The sequence below is a fragment of the Strigops habroptila genome, chromosome 6 (genome assembly GCF_004027225.2).
Source record: "Strigops habroptila isolate Jane chromosome 6, bStrHab1.2.pri, whole genome shotgun sequence".
Lineage (NCBI taxonomy): Eukaryota > Metazoa > Chordata > Aves > Psittaciformes > Psittacidae > Strigops > Strigops habroptila.
In genome coordinates this window covers 9,934,497-9,959,187 of record NC_044282.2, presented here as the reverse complement: position 1 = coordinate 9,959,187, position 24,691 = coordinate 9,934,497, and the positions used below count along the sequence as shown (strand labels likewise).

Sequence of the window (24,691 nt, the reverse complement as noted above, 5' to 3'; positions counted from 1 at the left end):
CAATGTCCTGCTTCTGTTGTAGGGCACAATGGAATTTTGTATTATTATCTGGTATTAAGATTTAGCATTTACATAGAATTTTCATGCATTAAATGTTTTACAAATACTCTCCAATTAATCAGCACTTACATGGACTATATGAAATTATAGCTGTTTTGCAGATGGGGAAACTGCAGCTGATGGAATTGCTGGAGGCAAGGCAAAAAGTGCTTTTGTCAATAGCAGCATATGGTACTTAGGCTGTTTACTTTGTATTTGACTCATCTTCCTGATTATTGTGTGCTGTACCTCTTTGTGTTGATTTGATGCAGTATTGGTAAAAGTCGTTGATATTATGGTCAGCTCTGCAGTGCCTCTCTGTGTTGCGGGATGAGGAATATGAAGTGACAGCTATTTAGATGGCAAGACTCCCTGGGTTACTCAAATACCTAGCACAAGAGCTAATTTTCCTGACAAATAGCTGCTGCTGATGTAAAGAACCTGATGAGTTCCTAATTGGTAGCTTAATGAACCATGGTCTCTTGAAAAATATATAGAATTTCCAGAAAGACATATATATTAGTGCTCTAGTATTATTCACATCTGGATGTTTGTCATTTGGTTATTTTGAGATAGATGCCTAAAAGTTGTTTTAAAAACAGAGTGCTATGAAGGTTAAAAAAACCCCCAGATTTTATGGGAGTCTTAACATTCTTTGACCTTGGTGTCAGGCAAATACTTGGTTCCATCAGTTGTAATTCTTTCCTCATACTTGCCAGCCTTTTTTATTAATGTAAGAAAGCCAACACAGTTCACAGAAGTCAAAAAATATTTAAGACTTTTATTTTTTTATAGACAGGAAAAAAAGCTAAACGCATGAACTTATGAAATGCGCAGTCAGGAAAACAGAAATTAGTAGCAAAGCCTTTGTCAGTGTTCACTCTTAGGTTACATATAATCACAGAAATTCACTGCAGGTGCTAATGTATTTTATGATTTGAATTTGTATATGTGCTCACACATTCATTTTATCTAGTGAAGTTGTTTTTCAAGAACTTTGGAGTAATGTTTAGTTTGTCTCCCAGGGATGTGGCAATAATACTGGATAAGTCTAAATTCGACATATGTGGGTTTTGTTGGACTCCTAAAATATTTATCGTATCACAAATTCTCATCAAAATACTCTGAGATTCCAGACATTCTGTAAAGCAAATGCTATTGCAGCTGTTCATAAAACATAATATTTTCCCTACTTCTTTAACCAAATAAAGAACTACTTAACTTTCACTATGTAATATCATCTGGTAACGTTGCCTAGATAACTTGGATGCATTTGGGGAATATATACTGCTTAGTTACAGAATTAGCTATGGCAGGGACTGACCAATTATGCTGGCTCCTTAACACTTCACAGTATAACAACTTGTAAGAACACAGATGGAAAGTAAGTTTTTGCTAGAGAAACTGGATTTTGTTTCATTTGATAAAGCATCAATGTCATTGGAAACATCGAAGTACTAAGGGTCTGATATCGCAAGGTACAGGGCAATTTACCAAACTTCTATGCAAAATAATACCAAGACCAAAAATCTCTTTGAATGTAACTGCAGGGATAGGGCATATCACTTTAAACTGAAGTAGTGCAACTATTATTTTGGCTGAAACGAAACTGAAATCCTAAGAAAGGATAGATCTCCTTATAAAAAGATACATCCAGTATTTGCCTGAAGCTCTGGGTGGTTGAAGGACGAAGGATGAGTTTAAAGAAACTTCAGAATTATTGATACACATTTACTTAGGGAAAATGAGTATTTCAGGGTGAGAACAGGTCTATTGTCCAAAAATAATCTTGGTTTCAAGAAGCCATTTAGGAACTTGATACTGATGACACCAGAGAATCTCTTATACTCTCAAAGCAAGTAATAACCAGGTATTTGCTGTTTTCTGCAAAGCCTATTTAGATGCCATCACTGAATGTGCCATTAGTGAGTGACACTATGTTCCAACACAGGATCTTAAGATCTTAAATGAAAGTTTCGTGGGAAGACTTTATAAATACAGGTGCTGGGTAAGTCTTGATAAAGGCTGGGCTAGGTGAGAGGGTGGCTGGGTTAAGTCTGAGTTTTTGAAAGATTTTTTTTTTTTTCAAAGAACACAGTTTGAAACAATGCACTAATAAGGGGCATGGAGGGGTGGGAGTGAGGCAAGTGTCTAGAGGTGAAGCCTTCTAAGCAAAATCTCCACTAAAGCCATTTCTTTCTTCCAGTAAGTCAACTTTCACCTAAGTCTCAGTTTTTGAAACCTTTTTTGGTTTTGTTTGTTCGGTTGGTTGGGGTTTTTTTTTCAGAGAATATGTTGTCATCTGAGTATTATTGACTCAACATCATGCCCAGTGCTTTGAAATTTGGATTCAAAAAACGACTATTAATTGGTGCATAAATATATACTGAATTCTTAGTATTTAACAATGATATAATATGGAAAATAAAGCTACTAGAATGTTTCCTCAGCTACCCACTGATCATTACCTAAAACCTATCCTTATAGTAAATGGGATGCAGCAGTCCCCAAGAAAACCACGTTTCTTTTGAAATTGGGAATGTCAATCAACTTCAGTAATGTTGAAATTTTACCTGCACTGCGGTGTTAGAAAATACCTAGCAGCCTTAATGCTTGCTTTTCATTTATAATGAAAGGCAAGCACAGATGAAGTTTTCCTGTCTGAATGAAACCAGAATATTTAAAAGTTATCATTTTCCAGAGATATGAAAAGCAAGCTGCTCAGGACTTCTCATTCACTTATGCAGCCAGAGTGTGTATGTTACAGATAAATGTTGTATGACATAACATGATTTATTTTTTTAGAATCACAGAGTCTATAATTTTATTTTTTTAAAAAGACAGGAATATCAGTCTCTTTCCACTGCAGGTATTTGAGCACCCCATTTTCTCAACCTTACCCACAAAGTCAGAACAGCCGTGTACAGGCAATTTGTTTTTCATCTGTTGAGTTTTCATGCATGTGAATACACACTAACGTTGTTTCTAAGAAAAAATCACTTTGTCAGACCTTAGCAAAATATGAAGGTTTTAGGGCTGTGCTACAAGGAGGTGACAATGCAGTGAGTTGGGAACAGGCCCAAGGCTTTTAAAAGAAGACACTTCAGCATCCTACAGGTGGGTTTTGAAGCTGCCTTCTGCTAACTGAAAATGAGGCTGCACATACAGCCTTTCTGGGAAAATGTGTTACTTTAGGTCACTGAACTTAGATTAAGTCCTTTTGCAAAAACTGTATTCTGAAACCCCTCCTTATTTATTTTACAATATGTACATTTATACAGCCTGACTTATTTTCGGTGAAACTGATATATCACTCAATCAGCATCCTTTTAAAGGATGCAACCAAAACCGGAAAATGAAGTGCTTGTTTCTTTCATCTATGTATTCTGCACTCTTATGTTCCTCATGTCTTCCAGCAGCATAGGTCTGTAGATTGCCTCCAAGCTTTGCATGTATTCTAAATAATCACTCACTCGAAATCCATGGAGCGCTTCTTCCTGCACAAATACACACAGAAAACATTAATAAGCTAGGAAAAAAGATGCACAACTCAAATTTAATGAATTCGAAGCTTCTAAAGATAGCTCATTTTGTTCTGCTTGGGTGTTTAAAATACATTTTATTACATTTCATTTAGAAATAAAGAACTGCTAATATCTGCTTCCAGACAGTTCTTTTTAATTAAAGTCTTGGTATCAAATAGTTTTTTCAGGTGGACACTGTTCATCTCATTTTTGGAGAACGTGCCATACTGAAGATTTTCAAGGTTAACAAAGTAAGCTTAAAGAAGGCAAAACCATGTACAAAAATATTCTTTCAAAAGATTTCTATACCAGCACATGGCATGCTGGAAGTTTGTTAATGTGGTTTTTATATCCAACTAGATTCTCAATAAAATTAGGAGAGTAACAGTAGATACTTATTTTTAAAATCAATGATAAAGATTGTTATAAAGTGCTTAAAAACAGAACAAAGACTTCTGCATCACCACAAATGATTAAATTTTTACTAATTCCAAAACATAGAGTAAAAAAGGGGGCTCTCAGGAAAAAGAAACAAACAGGCCGTGTTCCTTCTCTGGCTACTAGATTAGAGGGCTGGGGAGTGTGCGCAGCAGAAAGTAGGACCTGCAGAACAGTTTAGATAAAATGGGTGAATTAGGTTGCTGCTTTGAACAGCAAAAATTAGTGTGCCCAGCATCTACTATGCAGTATTACCACTGTTGGCACCATATGCTGCAAAAAACTCTCTGGAGCCAGACAGTCATTGTGGACACGTATTTTATCTGCTGGTGTATTGACTATACATCTCTGTTAAATAGAAGTCTTCTGAGAACACCTACTCAGGCTTGGAAGGCTGCACTTTGGCATCTGGACAGGAATTCAAGATGGTCTTTGTATGACTCCTCCCCTACTAAGAAGTGAAAGCAAAGGCACAATTTTACCTTCTAAGCTGCTCTTCATGCACTGTGAGAAGGATGATTACAGTGGTAAAGAAAATGGACTCCAACAGAGAATTGCAGTAGGTATTTAACTCTTTTTTTCTTTCCTTTTTTTTTTTAAGCATATTATTTTTTTAAGCAAATATTATATTGATTAAATGTGCACACATATTAAAACATTGGTTAGCAATTTAGCTGTCAGTAATACAGCCCACACTCACAGAAAATAAAGAGCAGCTAAGTTACTTCCAGAAGAGACTGACATACTAGCTCTGTATGTGCTACTACAAGTCACAAACCCTGCAGCCCCAGTTCTTCTATTTTATCTGAATTAAATCAATGAAACCAAAATAGACAAGATGGGCTTACTGATGTGGCAGGTTACGTGGCAGTATTCTTGGTTTACATGTAGAAATTACAAAGCTATGCGCCTTTATCCTTCCATGAAAGGATTAATAAAAGACCAAGCAATAAATTTAAAATTCAGTTAATGCTGAAATTTCAAGATATCTCAAAGGGATCATACCTGTTAGCAATCCATCTCAGCCAACAGAAAGAACCACAAAAAGGGACAAAATGTTCATGGGCAATTCATTACTTAACTTTCCTCTTGGCACAGAGGAAAGGCAAATAACTGAGTAATAGGAAATGATCTCTTTCACAGGTGGTCATGTTTTTATCACTAGAAGGACATACTGAAAGAATGAATGTTTTACTAATTAATGATGTTTTAATTTTAAGTGCTAGGCATAATGTCATGTGAATTGACAGCAAAGTTGTCTCCAACTTCTTTTTTTGTGCGCAAATAAAAGTACATTAATATTAAGAAGAAAATATTTGGTGTTGATTTTAACAGCTAGCTGGAACTACTTTTTAGATAATACCAACAAATGTGTGTTGCTATCAAATCATCATCTTTCCGTTACAGATATAAAGCATGTTAGAAGCTTAAAAATAGAACATACTATTGGTTCTTGGAAGGAAAATAGGCAGCAGGACTTGTTTGTATAGCAAATGACCCATTGCTAGTATGTGAAGTCCAAGATGTGACATTACATTAAAAAAAAAAAGTAACATGAATATTCAGAGACTGTAGGTGTTTTGGTTTTTTTCTTAGCTTGGACTATGTTCTCAGAATAGTTTATACTTCCACTTTTAAAAGAATTACTCCACTACAGCAATCCAAATTCATGAATGTTGTGCTGAGAAATAGGCTAAAACTTGAAAATGAATTTTCTAAATTATTTCTAAAAATGGTAGCTAACGCCTTGCAAGTATTAAATCCAAGTAACCTCACATGAAATTGAATGAATACAATAGCAGAGTATTCTATTTTTTTTTTAATTTAGATGAATTAAGAGCTATCAAAACCAAGATTACTATTTCAGTATGCTATTAACTCCCTTTTTTCTACAGTAGTCACTCAAGGAATTTTAAATACTCCAGTAGTGCACTAATATACAGTAATTCTCATTAATTTAACAGTACCATGTCAAATCTTTGGCTTGTTTATATACAAGATATACAGTCTCTTAAAATTTCCACAAATGTACATACACTATCCAACTAAAACCAACAAGATGAAGTAGTTTTTAAGCCACATTGACCAAAACCAGGTCAAACAAAACAATCCAATCATTAGACTGTGTAGAAAACATTTTCAAGGAAAATGATTAATGCATTAGCTCATTAATATTTAAGAATATATAAGTTGGATGCAAACTAGCCAGAAAACTGTTGTTTTTAGGATAGACTAAGATGTAGATATCTAGCTCTCAAAACAATTTTGACTGAAGAAAAAGACCAGTGAAAATAAACCTCTGGGAAGAAGAGTTATGGCTATAGCTATAGATAGCAGTTCCCTGTAGAAAGAATCCAATCAAGAAATGTAATATATAATATGGCAAAGAATATGAAATTTTGAGGCTGGTTGTGTAGTAATTGGCATCTGTTCAAAATAACAGCTCACTGAGCTTTGTGCCACATCTCTTCAAGCTTCAGTAAGAGACCCCTGTCTAAACCCACCTCTCTGAAGAACATCTAGTTTAATGAGATCGGAGTCACAGAGAACTCAGTTAAATGCCCTCATGACTTACTGTGGCTATTTACTTTGCTGACAAAGAGAACTGATTAGGACAAATGCAGGAAAGCTATTTTCTGGAAAATACCATAATTTTCTGCAAAGAAGTAAATAAATTTAAAGTATCATTTCACTCACTTAAAATCAGTAAGTGAAATTCAGTAAGAGCTTTCAGTATTGAGAGCTTTGCTTCCCTTCAGCAGTTAAAAAATTTAAAAAAGAAACCCTTACTTTAAGAAAAACCTGGAGATCTTGAGCTTCAGTGTGCTTCAGGATCTCTTGCTGTAGGTGTTTGAACACAGAAATACACATATATATTTGATAATCGGGACCAAGGAGGATACATGTAGTAATATAGTGACAGATCTCACTCCAGTCCATGTAATTCCAGAAACACTGAGTTATCCATTGCAGACAAATCTAGATGAGAACAAAATGACACACAATTAAATTGCTGTAGACATTCAGTCATAATTAATCAGCTTTATCTCTTTTCTATACAATGGACCCCTTTTTCTATACCATTACCCTACTTATGAAAATAAAAGTGATAAAGTACAAAAGAAGCCAAGAATCACCATTTTTTAAATCGCAGCCTCCAAGTAGACTTCCAGTGGGTTCTGCTAAACATAACACCCTGCATCTGTGCATGTCACTTATATGAGTATGTTCTGGCAGCTCCTGAGGTTGAGACGTAAAACTTAAAGTCCAACGAAAGCAAAGGTGATTTCTTCAAGATTTTTAAAAAATGTGGCCTAAAGTGTGATGAAGGTTACGAATGTGTGTTCAACATGGATTTTCCTCTAAATAAAAGCAGTTCTTTGCCTTACAAATTAATGTTAACCCCTTCCATAAGACATGTTTTCATTTAATGAAGTATTTATGGAAAATACTTAGTGACTCCTTTTTCCAGTTCTAAATCACAACACATTGAGATGCGTACAGCACATTTCACTTCATTTACTTCCAGATCACAGATCTTCTGCTAATCAGTCCTTAAAGTGTTTAAAAATATGCAGCAGCAGAAGTACCAAAATTATAATTAGATGACAGCAGCTATACTCTGGCATTGGATCTGTTTTCAGGTATTTATTGATGTACATGCACCTAGCTACATCAGAGTTGTTTTCACAGTTCAGGGTTCATTTGTTTTTAATTCTGCAGTAGAACTGCAGTAGCATACAGAAGATACAGTGGCACCCACCAGTGGCATTTCAGTAACACATTAAATAAAAATAAAATCCTCAAACAATAAACCTTGTCAGCAGTTTAGAAAAATAAATAGTCTATTACTAATTGAGAGTAAAAAATATAAAAGCAGTACAACAGTATACAGTATAACTTACACAAGACTAATTGAGGAAGGAGTGACAGTCCCTATGTGTCTCTCCACCACAAAACAGGAAGCTTATTATGAGCACCTCCTTCCTATGCTGAGATAAAGTCCCTCATCTGCTGATCTTCTCTCCTCAAAGACCAAATCCCAAGCTGACTTTTTTAAGCAATATCTGTACCACACTGGCATTTGCTCCCATTAAGAAGTCTCTCAAGTTGCAAAGGGATTTTGAAGGAATAAGATGAAAAATATTTGCCTTGGAACAGCATTAAGCTTTCTTATTGTGGCAAGAGGTCCTTTGCATACGCACTCTAATTTATCATTGCATGACTCTGTTTATGCTTCATCATGACTGTAGTCTTTACAAGTAATGCTCCACACACATTACCATTGAATCATAGTAAGTAGGTAAAATGAAAGCTAACATTACAGATAAATACTCTTCTTTAGTAATATCTCTTTAATATAGAAGATTAGTGTGTTGCCTGATTGTAATAGTTATGGTAGTTCATATAAAATTAATTTTGCTCTCATATTACCTGAACTGATTGCTATTATACACCTATCCCAAATTACTCATTTCCTTCCTATGGAAAATTTAAAAAGTTATTTCAGGGAAGAAGATATTCTACTTACTTTAATGATAAATCGGAGGTTTTAGTAAATAGTATTTTTATCAGGTTTTCTGCATGAACATGTAATAGAAGGTAATCAGCTGCAGTACACTGTCATTATTCTACCAAAGTCAGTTTCTTTCTATTTTCAGATGCTCTAAGTCATTTGCATTCAGTGCTCTCTCTCACCCCCACTTTCATAACCACCACACAAGTACTGTATAGAAAACCTGCAGTAGTTTATGAACATCCTTGATTTGGTGGATTTAAGTCCAAAAATTTGATGATACTTTGATATGCTTTCATCAGTTACCTGGGATGGAGTAAAACCAGACCTGTGGAAGGCTGCAAAGACAAGTGGCAACTTAGCTTTCAGCAACATTTCAATGTAGTGAGCACTGCAGAAATAGACTGGATGGATGCCAGATTCCACTGTGGCAACAGGTAGGTGCATCTGATCAACAACAGCAGCAGCAGCAGCAAGAACAAAATTGAGGAAAAGGATTACAGACTATAAAAATATGTCACTTTAAAATACCTTTGTGGGAACAATATCTAAAAATACACGTTTACTTGTAGGATAAGTAATCCCAGTTATTTTAGAGATAGGAAACAGAATTAACAAAGAAAGTACTACCATTAGGAAAAACATGTAGTTATACAAAAATTAAAAGTTAGAAACTGATATTAAATATATCCTGACTATTCCTTTGCAATAGCAACCTAGTTCTTTATTGCATGTAAGCTTAAACTGTCAAAGCAGGGACAGAGAAACTATTGTCATATTTTAAACAAAAGAACAAAAAGGAAAAAAGACTATGTTGGATTTTTTTTTTTTTTTTCCATTTACGGGTGGATAGGGTGGAACTTGTATTTGAACTTGTTTTGGGTGTGCATGTTTCTTTGCAGAACGTGTGGCTGGTGAAATTCTGTTCTGTGCAGCAAAAGTAACAGAGATTTTATCAGTATGCAAAGCGTTGGAAATCTGGTCCTGGTTTCTAGGTAATGCTAGAAGGTCAAGGTACATCCTTTGGCATTTTCCTCCTTCCTGGGGTAGGCAGTAACACAATCCAATCGCTGGATAATTCGTCTTTCATGTTTTGACATTTTATTTTAGTTGACATTGAAGCAGTTATGCAAATAAGTTAATTTCTTAATTTTCTCTTTGTGTCTTGAAGATATGAAAAAAGAAATAATTTAGGCACTGAAAATGAACATTAGCACTGCAGCAACCTGCCTGCACTGCTGGCTAGTTCTTGTACAGAAGAAGATAACTGTACAAGAAACTAGCACTGTTGGCTAGCACTTGTAAAGACAACTGTCAGAAAACTGAATTTCTCAGCACTGACGGTGTTCAGCACAATTATATTCACACGATGGAGAAAAATTTCATTGTGCTGGAACAACCTCAGGGCTAGATTCAGTGCTGTGAGTGGATCAATACAGTCACTTCTGGTGACAAGAGAGACCAATTCATATTAATATGCGAGACTGGATGCAGAAGAGGTATAGAATCTAATCCGTGTTTCTTGTACCCCAGAGTTTTCTAGCAAAGACTACAGTTGTTCTACAGTTTACATTCAAAACATTTAAGACAACATAACAATGTACAAAGTAAAACTCAAAGGGTTTTATTTTAAATAGATGGAATCACATCTAAGGAAATATGGAAATCTTGTTTCCTATACTACAAACTTGATCCAAGATACTAATAATTTCAAACTGCCAAACATTCAGTATTTGGGCAGTAATAATTTTTTAAATTTACCAAATATATCCTAGTGTATTTAGTAAATTCTAAAATTGATAGTTTTACTAGAAAAAAACAAAAACAAAACCAAAAGGATGGACTTTCACTCTATAAAAATAATTAAAAAAAAAGGTCATTCAACAGTACTGCAGCCTTCACACAGAATTTAATACCACTAACAGTTTATTTTACTACCAGCTTTAAAATTCAATAACTCCCTTTATTATCAGTCCACCTGTATTTTCACTACTTTTAAACAACCATTTAGGCAAATGTCAAATCTATATTTTTCTGAGAGACTTTTTCAGGGTCACTTATTCAGTTAGAGGTCTTTAATGAAAACTTAATGCATTTAAAAAAAAAAACCACCCAAAGCTAAGGAAATTAATAGTCTCCTTTAGAAACTTTCAAAGTTGCTTTTCAGAAAGAGACAGCTTTTGAATTCTTACAGATATATGTAGTCTTGGTAGCCAGAGAAATGCTGAAACAAGGAGACGTGAAAACTGTTGAAGAAACATCAGTGTCTTCTCCGAGTCCCCTGACATTATGAGGAAGATAGAAGATGCAAACCAGTCATAGCCAGGATAGTGCTCCTGCAAGCAGCCTGCATGAGAAGGTTAAGGAACTTGGGCAGAGAACTCATCATTGTCCTCGGGAACTGCAGCCCTCCTCTTCCCCAGGCCCATGCACAATAGAGGCAAAAGCTGGTTTGTTAGAGGTGGGACAAAGGGAATACGGCTGCACAGAAGGCAGCTTCTTGAGGCACAGTTGCCTCTCAAACCGAATTAAGAGAAACAACTTAAGCTATTTTCCCAACACACTACTTTTTTTCCAGTCTGAAATCAAAACATTCCCATTGATCAGTTTACAGACACATATCATTACATGGACAACACCATTAATACTGTTGGTATTGTGGGAGTACCACAAATACTCATTAATGCTCAGAGATGCATCGCTGCAGACACTTTATCACATACAGAATGATGCGATCCTACTCCAAAACAGTTTATGACAAAAATGAATAAGATTTACAATTTTAACAAAGTATGGGAACAAGAGGGTAAAGATTTTCTGGAGTGCATTGGGTGTGCATTTTAACTTGCTTAACAAAATTTCAAAGTAAAAGTGCTGCTTTGGGGGTTTTTTTGTCTCCCCCCATTTTGCACATATGTGGATGTGTACATTATTCATCCACATCACACCAAAAGCCTAAAATGAGAGTTCCAATTCTGGTATTTTTAGGCAACAGAATTTATGACATCAAGAAAGGATACAAAGTGAGGATACCACAGTTCTTTGCTCTTGTTTCAGAAATTTCTTGCAATTCATTAACACAAAGCACAACCCATTTTCAGCATGTTCTTTTAGCAAGTTTAGATATTTTCCATATCTAGCACAAAAAGATAAAAACAAAAACTGCTTAAATGTTGGAGGGTTTTTTAATTCCTATAAACCAAGAAAATCATATTTAATGGACCTGTGAAAATTAAGCTATCATAGAGTTGGTCATCACAAACACTATGCTGTAAATACATACATAAATGGTTTAATAAAACCTACTATGCTTTATCTAGGAAGGATGCACATCAAACATCTGCTACTCAGTGTTAAAATTCCTCACCTAAATTCCTTTTAGTTGAGTTTTAGAGACTATGGTGGGGAGGAGCATGTACTCTAACACCCATTTTCCTCACATACATTATTTAGAATTCCATCTAAGTATACTTCATGCATAATTATTAGCATCAGAATTCAAATATTAATGCTAATCTGTGGAAGTACAGACACATTAGCTTTTCCTTCATCACGGCTCTGCAAATTACCAGCCAAGTAAAATGTTCAAATGGCATATAACTAAGCTCAGCTAAACAGAAACATTTAGAGAAGTAATATAATGAAAAAAAAAAAAAAAAAAGGTAACTAAGGATAATGTAATTTTATGGTAAATCTTACTAACAAGTTACAATTAGCCTTTACAACAGTAAAGGATAATAACATATATAATATGTAAAGATAACTTAATTATGCATTAATACTTTTTTCACTTTGAAAGTTAATTTTCTTTAAGATAATATGTAGATTTAAAATGGTAAAAAGCATCGAGTTTATGGATTAAGTAGCATTAAAGTCATTCCATGAAAAGCAAACAAATCTTAGAAATACACTAGGGAAATATTTTAATACCAAGTACCTGACTGTCATTTCAACACCAAGCTGCTGCACAGATGAAAGGCTTTCATTCTTCACATCTGCATCCATGGCTGAAACAAAAGAAAAAATATAATAAAGTATTACAATAAGTATGATTTTAACTGAATACTAAAGTAAAGCTTCTATTATGTGTGAATACCAATTCTGGAGAACTGCTTCTTAATCAAAATGAGTTTAATAGTGTTTGCAAAGGATGCATCAGGAACCTGAATTCTTCAGATATGTTTTTATTATTATTATTATTTATTAAAATCATCTTCTTTAGAAGGAAATCTTCACTGTTAGTATGGTTATCATTAGCTTTACAGAACAATGTAAACAAACAACATCTTTTTCAGTCCCATTTCTTAGTAGAGCTTTACCCCTTTTGGCCAAGAAATCAGACAAAGCAGCATTTTCCAATCTATTTTCTTCTATTCCAGTGTCCTTTAAGTATCCTAGGTGTAAAACCAACTTTATTAACAAAAATTCTACTTTGATGTGAATCACAGGAAACTTTATAGTTGATGGATTTAAGAATCCTGTCTATGCCTTGTTCTTTCACACAGTAACATATACTCCATTTTCCGAATTTGTTCAAATTAAAAAAAACCAAGTTAGACTAATTAGTAAATCATGAATTAAAGCAACATCTGTTGTAATATTTTCACAAAATTTTAAATTCCAAATGCAATTAAAAATAGAGCATTGCTTCTCTCATGTACATATATCATCTAATATAACTATAGATAGAAAAAAATTACAGTCTAATAATATTATGATTTGTAAAGCTGAGGGCTTAAACCTTTAATATGCTTCTTTCAAAGAGCTACTTAAAAAACAACAAATCAAACAAAAAAACCCCCACGCAACTGACATAATTTGCTAAAAACATAAATAACAGATATGGCAGCAGAAGTTAAAATATATTCATGTAAGTGATAAATGTAAAAATCTGATTAAGCAGATCACACAGTAACTTGATATGTATTTTTTATAAATCCTGCTCAGACAGATAGAGGAATTAAACTGAAGGATTCCCTGGCTACCTATTCAGGTAAACACTCTATGTTCCTAGTAAGTAAACAGGAAGTAAGGTATTACAGATGAAATATTTACAGGTTAAGGGAGGAAATGCCTCTGGTTGGGAAGAAAAGTTCAATGAAAAACAATTTAAGAAGCACTTACTCAGATGAGATGAAGTAGGTTGAAATTTCCTTGAAGAACACAACATAGCAAAATTACACTCAACAACGAAGCAATAAAATTCAGCAGAGGAAGTATGGTAAAAAAACCTAGTATGTATTGTAACTTTAATAGAGGATAATGATCTAAGTGTTAAGGTAATGAGAAATTAACCTTGTACTTTTGACAAATACATTTATATATATGAAAAATCAACTGGTTTTTGAGTAAAATGAATTCATTTATGAATCTAATAGGATTGAAATACCAAAACCACATCAGAGAGGTTTTTTTACCCAAAGAACAGAAGTTCAAATATTTTTTGCACAGCGTACCACCAACACAGTATTTGGAAGAATACATGTAAAATCACAGATCATTTCAGTTAAAAACCCACAGAGATGAGTGAAACAGCTCGTATCTTTTTACAGCTTCTGTTCCAAGTTACCTGTTTACTCAGGCTGCAATTACCATACTAAGTCAATTCATTTTCAGGCTCCTGTGTGCAGCCATGAAGGCAAGAGGCATACTTATATCCTAAAAACCAGGGGGAATTTGAATGAGTTTGCTATGACTGATTGTTAATTCAGTCCTGATACAATCATATTTAATGGCAGAAGAGGGGCAAGCAATGTAACAACCTCTAAGCCACAAGCCCTTCCTCCACTATGAGGGGGGATCCTCCTGTGGGTGGCAATGAAGGAGCTGGTATCCCAGTTCAGCAAGGGTGTAATTAGGATCAGCTGTATCACAATCCACAATCCGAGCTCAGTTTCCATTCTTTAACAGTTTACAGCAAGTACTGAATGCTTATTTCTCATTAACATTAAAAGAACACAACTGATTTAATTGATTCTCATTGCCTTTTCTTCTCTGTTGTAGCAATTTCTCAGTTGCTGAAAAGGGTTTTGTCCCTATATCAGTTTTTCTTCTGATATTTTTCCCCTGTATTGTGAAAGAAGATATAATTAACAGAGTTTGGATTGAATAATAATTCTATATTACACACAACCTCATCAAGGCAAAACCTCTTGCATTTGTACACCAGTGTATATGATATAATCATAGCTCCATACATTAGGCAGTGAAGTTGCTGCCAATCCGCAACTCACCATAGGAACACGCAAACTGTGGTTCTTTGTCCTGGGTCAAAAGTTTCGATTTTCCATTTTGTTTACCAACTACAAACTGGGAAGATCAGGCTTTAGGAAACTATACAGTCACATAGAATATGCAACGGACCACTTCCCTCTGATTAAAAACTGGACCTAGAAACCTTAAATGCTCTATTAAGCTTAGAAAATTGTTATTAACAAAAAGTAGAATACTGAAATACTGCAAATGGAAATCCATGGATAAAAGAGTTGACTAGTATGATTCCAGGAGTATGTTGTCACTGTACTACTGTAATGATGCTCATACCCCTGATTTAATACACTGAATTTAATTTTCTACAAAGCTCATTTGACAGATATTTATCAACATACCTGATTTAACTGTCTTGAAACACAATGGGTTTCATAAGAAAAGGCATCAACAGATCAATTTTCTGAATAAGAATGCCATTTATGCTCAAAGGACACATCACTTCTCTGAACTGCGAATTAGATAACAACATGATACGGCACTGTGGCTATACTAAATGGCACAAAGAATATGCTTTGGCAGCTTTTTCTTTATCTAATAAAAAATTATGTCAAACAGGTATTTTACACTTTCTTCAAAAATGTAAACCCTGTAAATAGAAATTAAGTCAAAATTAATCTAGTGACTTGAAGGATATCAGAATTCTCTAGGAGCAGATTTATAATTAACAGAAAAAATATAATAGAAAGTTGACTTTATCTCTCATTCTAAAATGCATTAAAAAACCAACAGCAGTACATATGGACCATTTTTAAGTCTAAATGATTTTATTTTTTGCCTTTTTTAGCCAAGCAACTGCTCTTTATATTAGCATCCTACCATACACACTTCAGATAAGCTAATCATATTAAATATCAGTATGCCTGCTCTCTTTTTTTTTTTTTTTAATCCACTATTTAACACCATCTTGCTCATTCAAAAAAAGAAAATACTTCCTTTGAAATACCAGGGACTGTAAACTATTGTCCGTGATGACTTGAAACAAACAAAAGAACATTACATGTGAAAAAATGTAGAATATTATCTTTTTCTATGACTTGGACTATCTTTTTATAACTTAGTAATCTTCCTCTTAAATCCAACCCTTCTGCCTCTTGACCAAATTCAGTGTTCCACAGAGAACCAAAAAGAGAGTATTAGGACCTCTGCTGCATGAGTGGGAGAAGCAGCAACGGCAGAGAAGAGGGCTCATTGAGATACTTGTCAATGTAAACAAGATCCAAGAATAATTACCAGAGAATGTTGCTGGCTCCTCATCAGAGCTAGGTAATCTCATATGCAATTCCACTTTGACTATTGAAAGTTCCTGTTATGTCAACAGTATGCTTGTCATGACAATACAAAATCAAAATATTCATACCTAGAGCTTTTTCTTTATGTACCGGTCATTACAAATACTCAAGCTATTGGCAGCAACATTATTAAGAATCAATCAAATTTTCAGTCCAGCTACATATAAACTGGAAAAGGGCAAAACACTTTCTGCTAGCAGCATCTTTAAAGTGGGCACCCATCCTTAAAGAAGTGCATACATCAAACGATGCAGGAAGAAGGGAAAAATGGGATTGCAGACCTGTATTTCTCATTTGCTACTCCTCCTGATCAGCTCTCAATAGATAGCTTTGCATTGATGTTTTTAAAATTTCTCAGTTCATTACCTGATCCACCTGACTCTTAGAAGATTAAGAAGTCATTAAATGATAGAAAGATCCCATGAGATTTTGTTCAGCAAGAGAACTAAGCCTCATCTAGAGAAGGAACATACCATGACATTTGAGTTTTACGGCCAACGCCTGAAATCCCTGAGATTCTGTCCGTGTGGCAGTGCATGGTCGTCCACACAACCAGAGCTATCAAAAAAACAGCTGATACTGAAAGCTCATAACATTCTTAAGCTTGGGCATTCTGCAATACACAGAATCATAGAATAGTTTGGGTTGGAAGGGACCTTAAAGATCATCTAGTTCCAAACCCCCTCCCATAGTCGGGGACACCTTCCACATGTCAGAGATCAGTTAAGACGTCCAGACACCAACGTATTAGATGACACAGCAAGTGGAATTCTTCGAGAAATGGGTTTGTTGGAAGCTTGAGAAAACTAATACATTTCCACAAAGCATTTATGTTGCACTGAACTGGAATTTGCTAACAGAAAGAGCAAGTGGCTATTTAGGAACTTCATATCCCTAATGCATAATGCCTATTTTACTGCAATAGCAAATTTCAGTTACATACCATTCTATTGCCCATTACATTCAGACATCAATGATTTGGTTTTCGATGTTTGCATTTTTTTAAAGAAGAAAGATAAAAATAAAAGCAAACTAAAAGGTATTAATTCTAGGAAAGGGGATAGACAGTGTTCATTAACATTTAATGTACATATTGTATGTTATTTTACTTATCTGAATCCACATCGTTGCTACTAGTAGAAAGTAAACTTAAAGTGAGATTTGTGTTACTGTTTATAATTAAATGCTGCAACTGCATAGTTGTTTATCAGACATTTTTTCCTTATCTCTTATCTTGAAAATGATAACAAGCCAAACTAATTTGATTTTTCTCTATTTGCAAATTTTATAATAGACTGAAATCCCGAGGGATTCCACAGCAGATGGATGACTGTTATTGTAATTACAAATACCTACAGGTTTAGAAAGCTGTAATTTTTTAAGAGAATCAATTTCTCATTTCAAGAAACATGATAAACACTGACTATCTATGCATTGCACTGAATCCATTTTCATGAAAACTGCGGCTTCTTTTATTAAAATTAAACAACTATTAGAAACCATTTTTCAGTTCCTCAGACCCAAATTTATTCAAGACAGTGGTGGACATACACAATTGCCAAGCACATATTTGGCTTACTTTGATATGCAGCTAGAAAGATGCATCTGGAATACAGATTACCTTCTAACAACTCATTAGCTTTATCTAATTCTGAAAAATGTCTTTACTATAATAGCAGCTGTAGGATTTAGCTTAGATAGTGACTACACATGTGTATATAGAAAAGACTGTGAAATAACATAGTGTTCAATAATTAATTGTTCTCCTTGGAGAAATTCCAACCCTTCATACGCATTAGAAGAAAACCCTGGGAAATGTATATAAATCTGATCAATTGTTAAATCAGTGAGAAAACTAATTTTAAGTAACTAAGGTCTGATAAAGATTTGAGCATGTTTTCTTTGTCCCTTCTGTACAAAAAGGAATTGTAACACAAACTTGGGTTCTCAAAGTGCATTCCTATCTTCATAAGAATGCCACACTGTATATTTTATAATGCAAAAAAGAACCTGAAATAAATGTAGATTTATCTATACAACTAATTTCTTACAATGAAGTCCTTTTGCTGTTCCAAGGTGGAGTATTACCATAGATTTTTAGAGCCATATTTTTGTTTCACTTTCATGTAAATTAGCATGAATTTATTGGTCTAAACTAGTTTCCCTGGACTTATTGCTACATCTGTCCTGAAAAAGGTGCTATGAAATTTTAGTAACTATTATGCTATAAAAGTTAAAAGAAAGCCTTGATGAAACATATGCTGTTTGCCTGAGCAACACTCTTTCCTGGCCAGAACTCTTCACAACAAAAGTCTGTGATAAAGGTGTTGCCAACAGTGAAAGAAAGCTTTAAGACAGCACCAGGCTTTTGCTTCCATTTCACATCAGTTGCTTTCCAGACTACTGACTATCCTTGAGAAGGCTTCTCACTCCCCAGTTTCCAAGCTTGACTTTATTCAAGCACATGGAATATCAAAAGCATTTGCAAATGAAAATTGTTTATCATCTGACCCTTTAAATTTTGGAGCTTTTATGTTAGAACTGAACAGGCAAACTTATCCAGAATTCATGTCCAGTAGTGCCTGTATAAGACTGAGTGAAAAAAATATTCATAAAATACAAAAAGGAATTTCATACAGACTGGATTTGTTTATCATGAGAAAAAAATAAAAATCTGTCAAGCTCAAGAAAAATCAAGAATTGAGGCTTTTACTATGTTGCTATTGTTTTGTTTCTGTACTTGTTCTTTGTGATTTTCCATTCTAAAAAGATAATGTATGCAATTGTCACAGGATTTTCCAACCTAGTGTTTCTTCAAAGCTAGCATTAAATTTTAGATAAATAATGCAATGGTGTTGCTATATCCACCTAATCAGTGGTTCATGGTGAAATCAATGAAGTAGAAGATCCAAGTGACCTTCCTGAACATGTTTTAAATCCTAGCTTTCAACAAAGCGTTGAGAAGAGTAAACTGAAACTAAGGTCCTTGACATCTAAGTGAACAGAATATGGACTACTGCTTTCTTTCAGTAGAGTTCTTCCATACTGGATGGAAGCACTTAGCTGTTATGATTAAGAATCAGCAGGATGCTGCCTTTGCTGGGAACCTGGAGGTTGCACAGCTAGATGTCTGCTCCTCCTCTATTTAGTTTTTGTCTTATTCAAACCAAGTGAGTTTTCCTGTTTTTCTAACAGGGAACATTAAAATAACCTTGAAAAGTTTGATCTGTAGGCTATGCTGTTCTCCAAAGAAACATGAGATGGGCATTCCCCAAAGCAGAAAAGAAAACTACACCTGGCCTTCCATATCATTGGAGAATGTGTGATGCTTTGAAATGTGACCTAAAAAGAGAGATGTACAGAGAGGAGCAAGAAGGGCAGTTTAGGTCTCGAATAAATAATTTACATCATGAAGATATTATATGGGCTTTTAAAAGGCAATCAAAATCATAATCTGAATTGGAAAGTATCAGAAATACATAAGTATCAAGTCTGACAAGTCCATGAAAACACTTTTATTGATCATTATGCCTCCTGAGAACTTGAAAAGTAAATGACTAACTAATAAAGGACAACAACAAACTCTTTAAGCATCTTTTCAGAAAAAGTAAAATAGTGATGGAAAGAAGTGTTACTTCAGCAACTCTCTTCATTAAGAGGAGAGAGAGTCTCAAATAAAATTAAGGGTATTCTGTTAGCAAGCTTTCAGAAGGTAAAGGACATTACATGAAAGAAAGAGATCCTCTAAAGGGGTTTTGTGCTTTGAAACTTCAAAAGCAAGTCTGAAGTCTCCAAGGACACTATATTTGCGTCCTATGGATGTGAGAATTAAAATATCAGTATAAATAACAGACTCTCCCCAAAGCAGGCTTGGTTATCCAGAGTTAGTGGCAGAATAAGTAAGTACTGGACAGTGGGATTGAGTGCGCCCTCAGCAAGTTTGCCGATGACACCAAGCTGTGTGGTTCGGTTGATACGCTGGAGGGAAGGGATGCCATCCAGAGGGACCTTGACACGCTTGTGAGGTGGGCCGATGCCAACCTTATGAAGTTTAACCAAGCCAAGTGCAAGGTCCTACACCTGGGTCGGGGCAACCCCAGGCACTGCTACAGGCTGGGCAGAGAAGAGATTCAGAGCAGCCCTGCAGAAAAGGACTTGGGGGTGGTGGTTGACGAGAAGCTTAACATGAGCTGGCAGTGTACGCTTGCAGCCCAGAAAGCCAACCGTATCCTGGGCTGCATCAAAAGAAGCGTGACCAGCAGGTCGAAGGAGGTGATCCTGCCCCTCTACTCTGCTCTTGTGAGACCCCACTTGGAGTACTGCGTACAGTTCTGGTGTCCTCAACATAAAAAGGACATGGAGCTGTTGAAGCGAGTCCAGAGGAGGGCCACGAAGATGATAAGAGGGCTGGAGCACCTCCCATATGAAGACAGGCTGAGAAAGTTGGGGCTGTTCAGCCTGGAGAAGAGAAGGCTGCGTGGTGACCTCATAGCAGCCTTCCAGTATCTGAAGGGGGTCTACAAGGATGCTGGGGAGGGACTCTTCCTTAGGGACTGTAGTGGTAGGACAAGGGGTAATGGGTTCAAACTTAAACAGAGGAAGTTTAGATTAGATATAAGGAAGAAGTTCTTTACAGTGAGGGTGGTGAAGCACTGGAATGGGTTGCCCAGGGAGGTTGTGGATGCTCCATCCCTGTCGGTGTTCAAGGCCAGGCTGGACAGAGCCTTGAGCCACATGGTTTAGGGCAAGATGTCCCTGCCCATGGCAGGGGGGTTGGAACTAGATGATCTTAAGGTCCTTTCCAACCCTTACAATTCTATGATTCTATGATTCTACTCTAAGTAAGTGACTGAACTACAACATAAGAGAAAAGCCCTGGACAGACAGTGAAGAATGAAAGTGCATTTTCCCGTGGATATTAACAATGCTTCTAAATCTTCTAATTTTTCAAATGCTTCAAAATATTAAAATGTATTACTTTACACTCAGAATAAATTAACTTTATCATTCATCGTTTATTCTTGGCTGCAAACACGACATCTGTATAAAACTAACACTGAGATTACTCTGCCAACAATAGCAGTTCTTTAATACATATTCTTTAATGCAATATAAATTGCATACCTTTGGGTTGTTTATATATTATGGGGCTTTCAAATGTGAGCCAGACTGCTTACACGATCTTAAATGTTTATGCCACCAGCTTTGCAAATCATTCTATAATAGGTGTCAACAAATACTTTAATCATACCCTCACCTGTTCTGTATCTCCATCTTTCCATTACACACTCAGAAATGTGAAAGCCCACCACTAATAATTATCTGTACTATTTACACATGCACATCATCTTTTGCACCCAAGTAGTATTTCCCACCAGTTAAGAAATTCATTTCTAAGCTCCTAAAGAACATTTTAAACAACCCCCAAAATGCTACAGATGCATTAAGAGGGAAAGTAATTTAAATACAAAGAGGCTGCTGGCAATAAATTATTAGGAAACTGACCTTTATCGTTTCCCATGCTGAAATAACAATCCAATTGGCTTTCAGAAAGATGTGACACGAACTTCTCAATTAATTCAGCCAAAACTGCAGAAAGTAAAACCCATTAAAACATTAGAGGCAGCGAACAAAATGTGGAACTACACTACCTACCAAGTGACAACATGTGAGAAATTAAAGCTATTTGAATTCCTGCATGTTTATTTATACTTTATGGTGGAACAATTCAAAGTACGCATAGCCCTTCTGCATTCCTAACACTATTCCTAACTTAAATTAAATTTTAATAGCTTTACTGAAAATATATTCTGTGTAAATAAAGAGAGAATCATACATTATCCTTATATCCTCCAACGATTACTTCAGAATTTGTTACATGGTTTCAATATGAAATGAAAATTAAATATAATTAAACTACAATATCTTACCACATGTCTGTGTATGTAGACAGGAAGGAAAAATAAACAAAACCACCACCCCCCCCCAAAAAAAACCAAACCAGAACCCCCAAAATCCCCAACAACCTGCACACAGCAAAAAACTCACACCACCCCAAAATGATGCCAACAAAAGTAAGTGATGTTTTAAAGGATGTCTCAAAAAAAAAGAAAAAAAAAAAGAAAAAAAATTATAAACCCACCAATGTCATCACAAGATACAAATTATTCACTTAAAATTAAGAATTTCCTTTGGGAAATTCTGTATTTTATGGTGACCATAATGCTCTTGCCATGGAACTTTGAGTCTGCAGATACTGTATAGGTAAGTCAGATGCTGACATCTATTCATTATGTAGGAAATCATATCTCCCACCTCAACAGGATGATAGCGAGGAAGTTAGCAAGAACTCAAATGACAAATCATTAACAAAAACTGTTCCTGATTCCTCAGTTCTGCAAGTTTGAGGCTACTGCAACTGAGCACATTCCACCTTACAGGTTTGAACAAGGAAGTCTTTATGCATACTGCATATGCATACTGCATGGGGGAAGCAATAATGAGATAAACCATATTAAGAATTTAAGATAGCAACAATGAACAATTTTTACAAGCAAATGCTATCCTAAAAGGGTTGTCATGATAAACAGGATTTAAAGCACAGTGGTATAACCTTCTTCTCACAATAATGCCAAGCAAGGAAATGTATTTAGAGAGTAACAAGTGCTGCTACCCATGGGCTTTCCTGTTTTAGCCTGCATGTTACCATTTTCTTGGCAGCATCTGAATGTAACAGCACCAAAGTTTCAGCACCTGGTCCCCATTCCTGCACATAACACCACGCTCTCAAAGGTGGTTTTGCTGGCTTTAAACCAAATAATTCCACTACACCATTTTAGAAGATAGGTGTGAACAGTTGTAGCAGCACAAGTAAGGTATAAAAATCTCTGGTGGAGGTGTCAATGGAGAATGCTAGAAAACTTCTGAACTAGCCTTGAACAGGAAAACTAACACAGAAGACTGCAATGCAATGTGTGAGGAGGAGAAGACAGAACCTCCAACCACAGTCTGATGCTTGTTATACCAGAAAAATAATGAATATATCATAAAGACAATTAACTCTCCTTCCAATCATTTTAAACCAACATACTGATGTTAAATCATGACCATTTTTTTTCTTTCCTTGCTTAGTTGTCTAAAACATTTACAAAAATTCATTGATACTGAATGAGTCCAGAAAAATGTTTTAAAAGGGTGAGTTTTGGCAACACTATGTTGATGATTATGGCAAAGGGGAAAAGAGTTTACACTACAACAGCTAAACATGGATTTACAGTTAAAGCAGCCAATGCCAACAGTAACAAAGTTAATTTTGCACTGCAAAGGACTACTAAATCAAAATAAAAAAATACACATGTAATTTGTATTCTTAAGCATTTTTATGGTGAGAAGAAATTGTTAATTAATTAGTAGCCATTTTTAATTATAAACCACATGGGGCCAGCAAAAAGCAATTTATTTTATAGAAGAGTAATAGTCTATTAATTTTTTTGAGAATAAACACAATAAACAATCTCACTAATCTTCACTAATACGCTTAGTGGAATTTGGTCCGCAAATAATACAAAAAGTATTTGTGTAAAATGAGCAAAGTTGCCTATCCCTGGAGCTGGAGATAGCAAAAAGTAGAAACTAAACTTCAAATTTGTAACTATCTATCTAGATGTTTACTGTATGTCTACTAGCATTGCAATTACAGAAATACGCCATACTACAATAACAAACAGGAAATATGTTAAAAAGACCAAAATACCACATAATTTGGAAAATTAAAACCAAGTCAGAACACTGTACGTTTTTCCCTTTTTGTTGGAAGGCAACCATACACTTGACCTAGCAGTCGAATATTTCAGTTCAGTGCTTGAGCTAATGGGAAAAGTGACAGCTCAACTGCTAAGCAATTTTTTTGAAACTCAAGCACTAAATTGATTTCTACCATTTGAAAGTATTTATCTAAGTGCCTAACAGGATCTTTGAAAAGATTTTAATCAAGTTTGAAAGAGGAAAACACACAAAATTTATCAAAACAAATGTGGTTAATACATAAAGGGTTTTCACAGGACACTCAAAAGAACATCCATGTGAAATGGCAAGTAGTTATTTTAATTTTTGTCTCTTAATACTAAGTCATTTATCTGCCATTCGGACACTCCCTGATAATCTCTATAAAGGTGGAAACTGGCTTAGTGATTTTTCATTTAACTGAAAAAGCAGACAAAAAAAATTTAGGAAAAGTACATTGTATATAGTACAGTCGGTATTGTAAAAGCTCTCATTCTTATGCTGAGGTTATGTTCAGAGATAGACATTAGTGTTGTGGCCTACCAACTCAGTGAAAATGTTGATTTTCTTACATTATGGTAGCTTGGCTGTATTAACATTGAAGTTATTAAGAGAATGGCAATTTAAATGCAAATTATGCATATTTAATCATACATCCAAAATAAAGAGAATTTTAATTTACAAATGTGTAATCATATACAAAATAAATGAAGGAGTTTTAAGATTCCCTAAACAATCGCAGTATGCAATCATAAAACACTTGAATTCCTGAAGGATGCTTTTTTTTTCTCTTGAAGAGCTAATGTACAAAAGGAAGGAAATCAAAATAGCTT

At 35.1% G+C, this 24,691-nt stretch overlaps 1 protein-coding gene across 4 annotated transcripts in view; it reads right to left on the bottom strand.

The window, feature by feature from the left end:
• Positions 1-800: 800 nt before the first annotated feature.
• The window catches only part of TBC1D32 (TBC1 domain family member 32), an 84,645-nt gene continuing 60,754 nt past the window's right edge, over positions 801-24,691 (bottom strand). For 2 of the 4 annotated variants that reach the window (XM_030489814.1, XM_030489816.1), the window contains 7 exons: positions 21,582-21,665; positions 12,455-12,524; positions 11,538-11,653; positions 10,710-10,864; positions 8,824-8,964; positions 6,792-6,980; positions 801-3,536 (listed from right to left, as the gene is read on the bottom strand). In XM_030489814.1, the coding sequence (XP_030345674.1) occupies positions 3,417-3,536; positions 6,792-6,980; positions 8,824-8,964; positions 10,710-10,864; positions 11,538-11,653; positions 12,455-12,524; positions 21,582-21,665 (875 nt within the window). In that variant the 3' untranslated portion in view covers positions 801-3,416. Of the gene's footprint in view, positions 3,537-6,791; positions 6,981-8,823; positions 8,965-10,709; positions 10,865-11,537; positions 11,654-12,454; positions 12,525-13,906; positions 15,236-21,581; positions 21,666-24,691 lie in introns of those variants that run through there. The other 2 variants (XM_030489815.1, XM_030489817.1) reach the window with 2 other exon arrangements.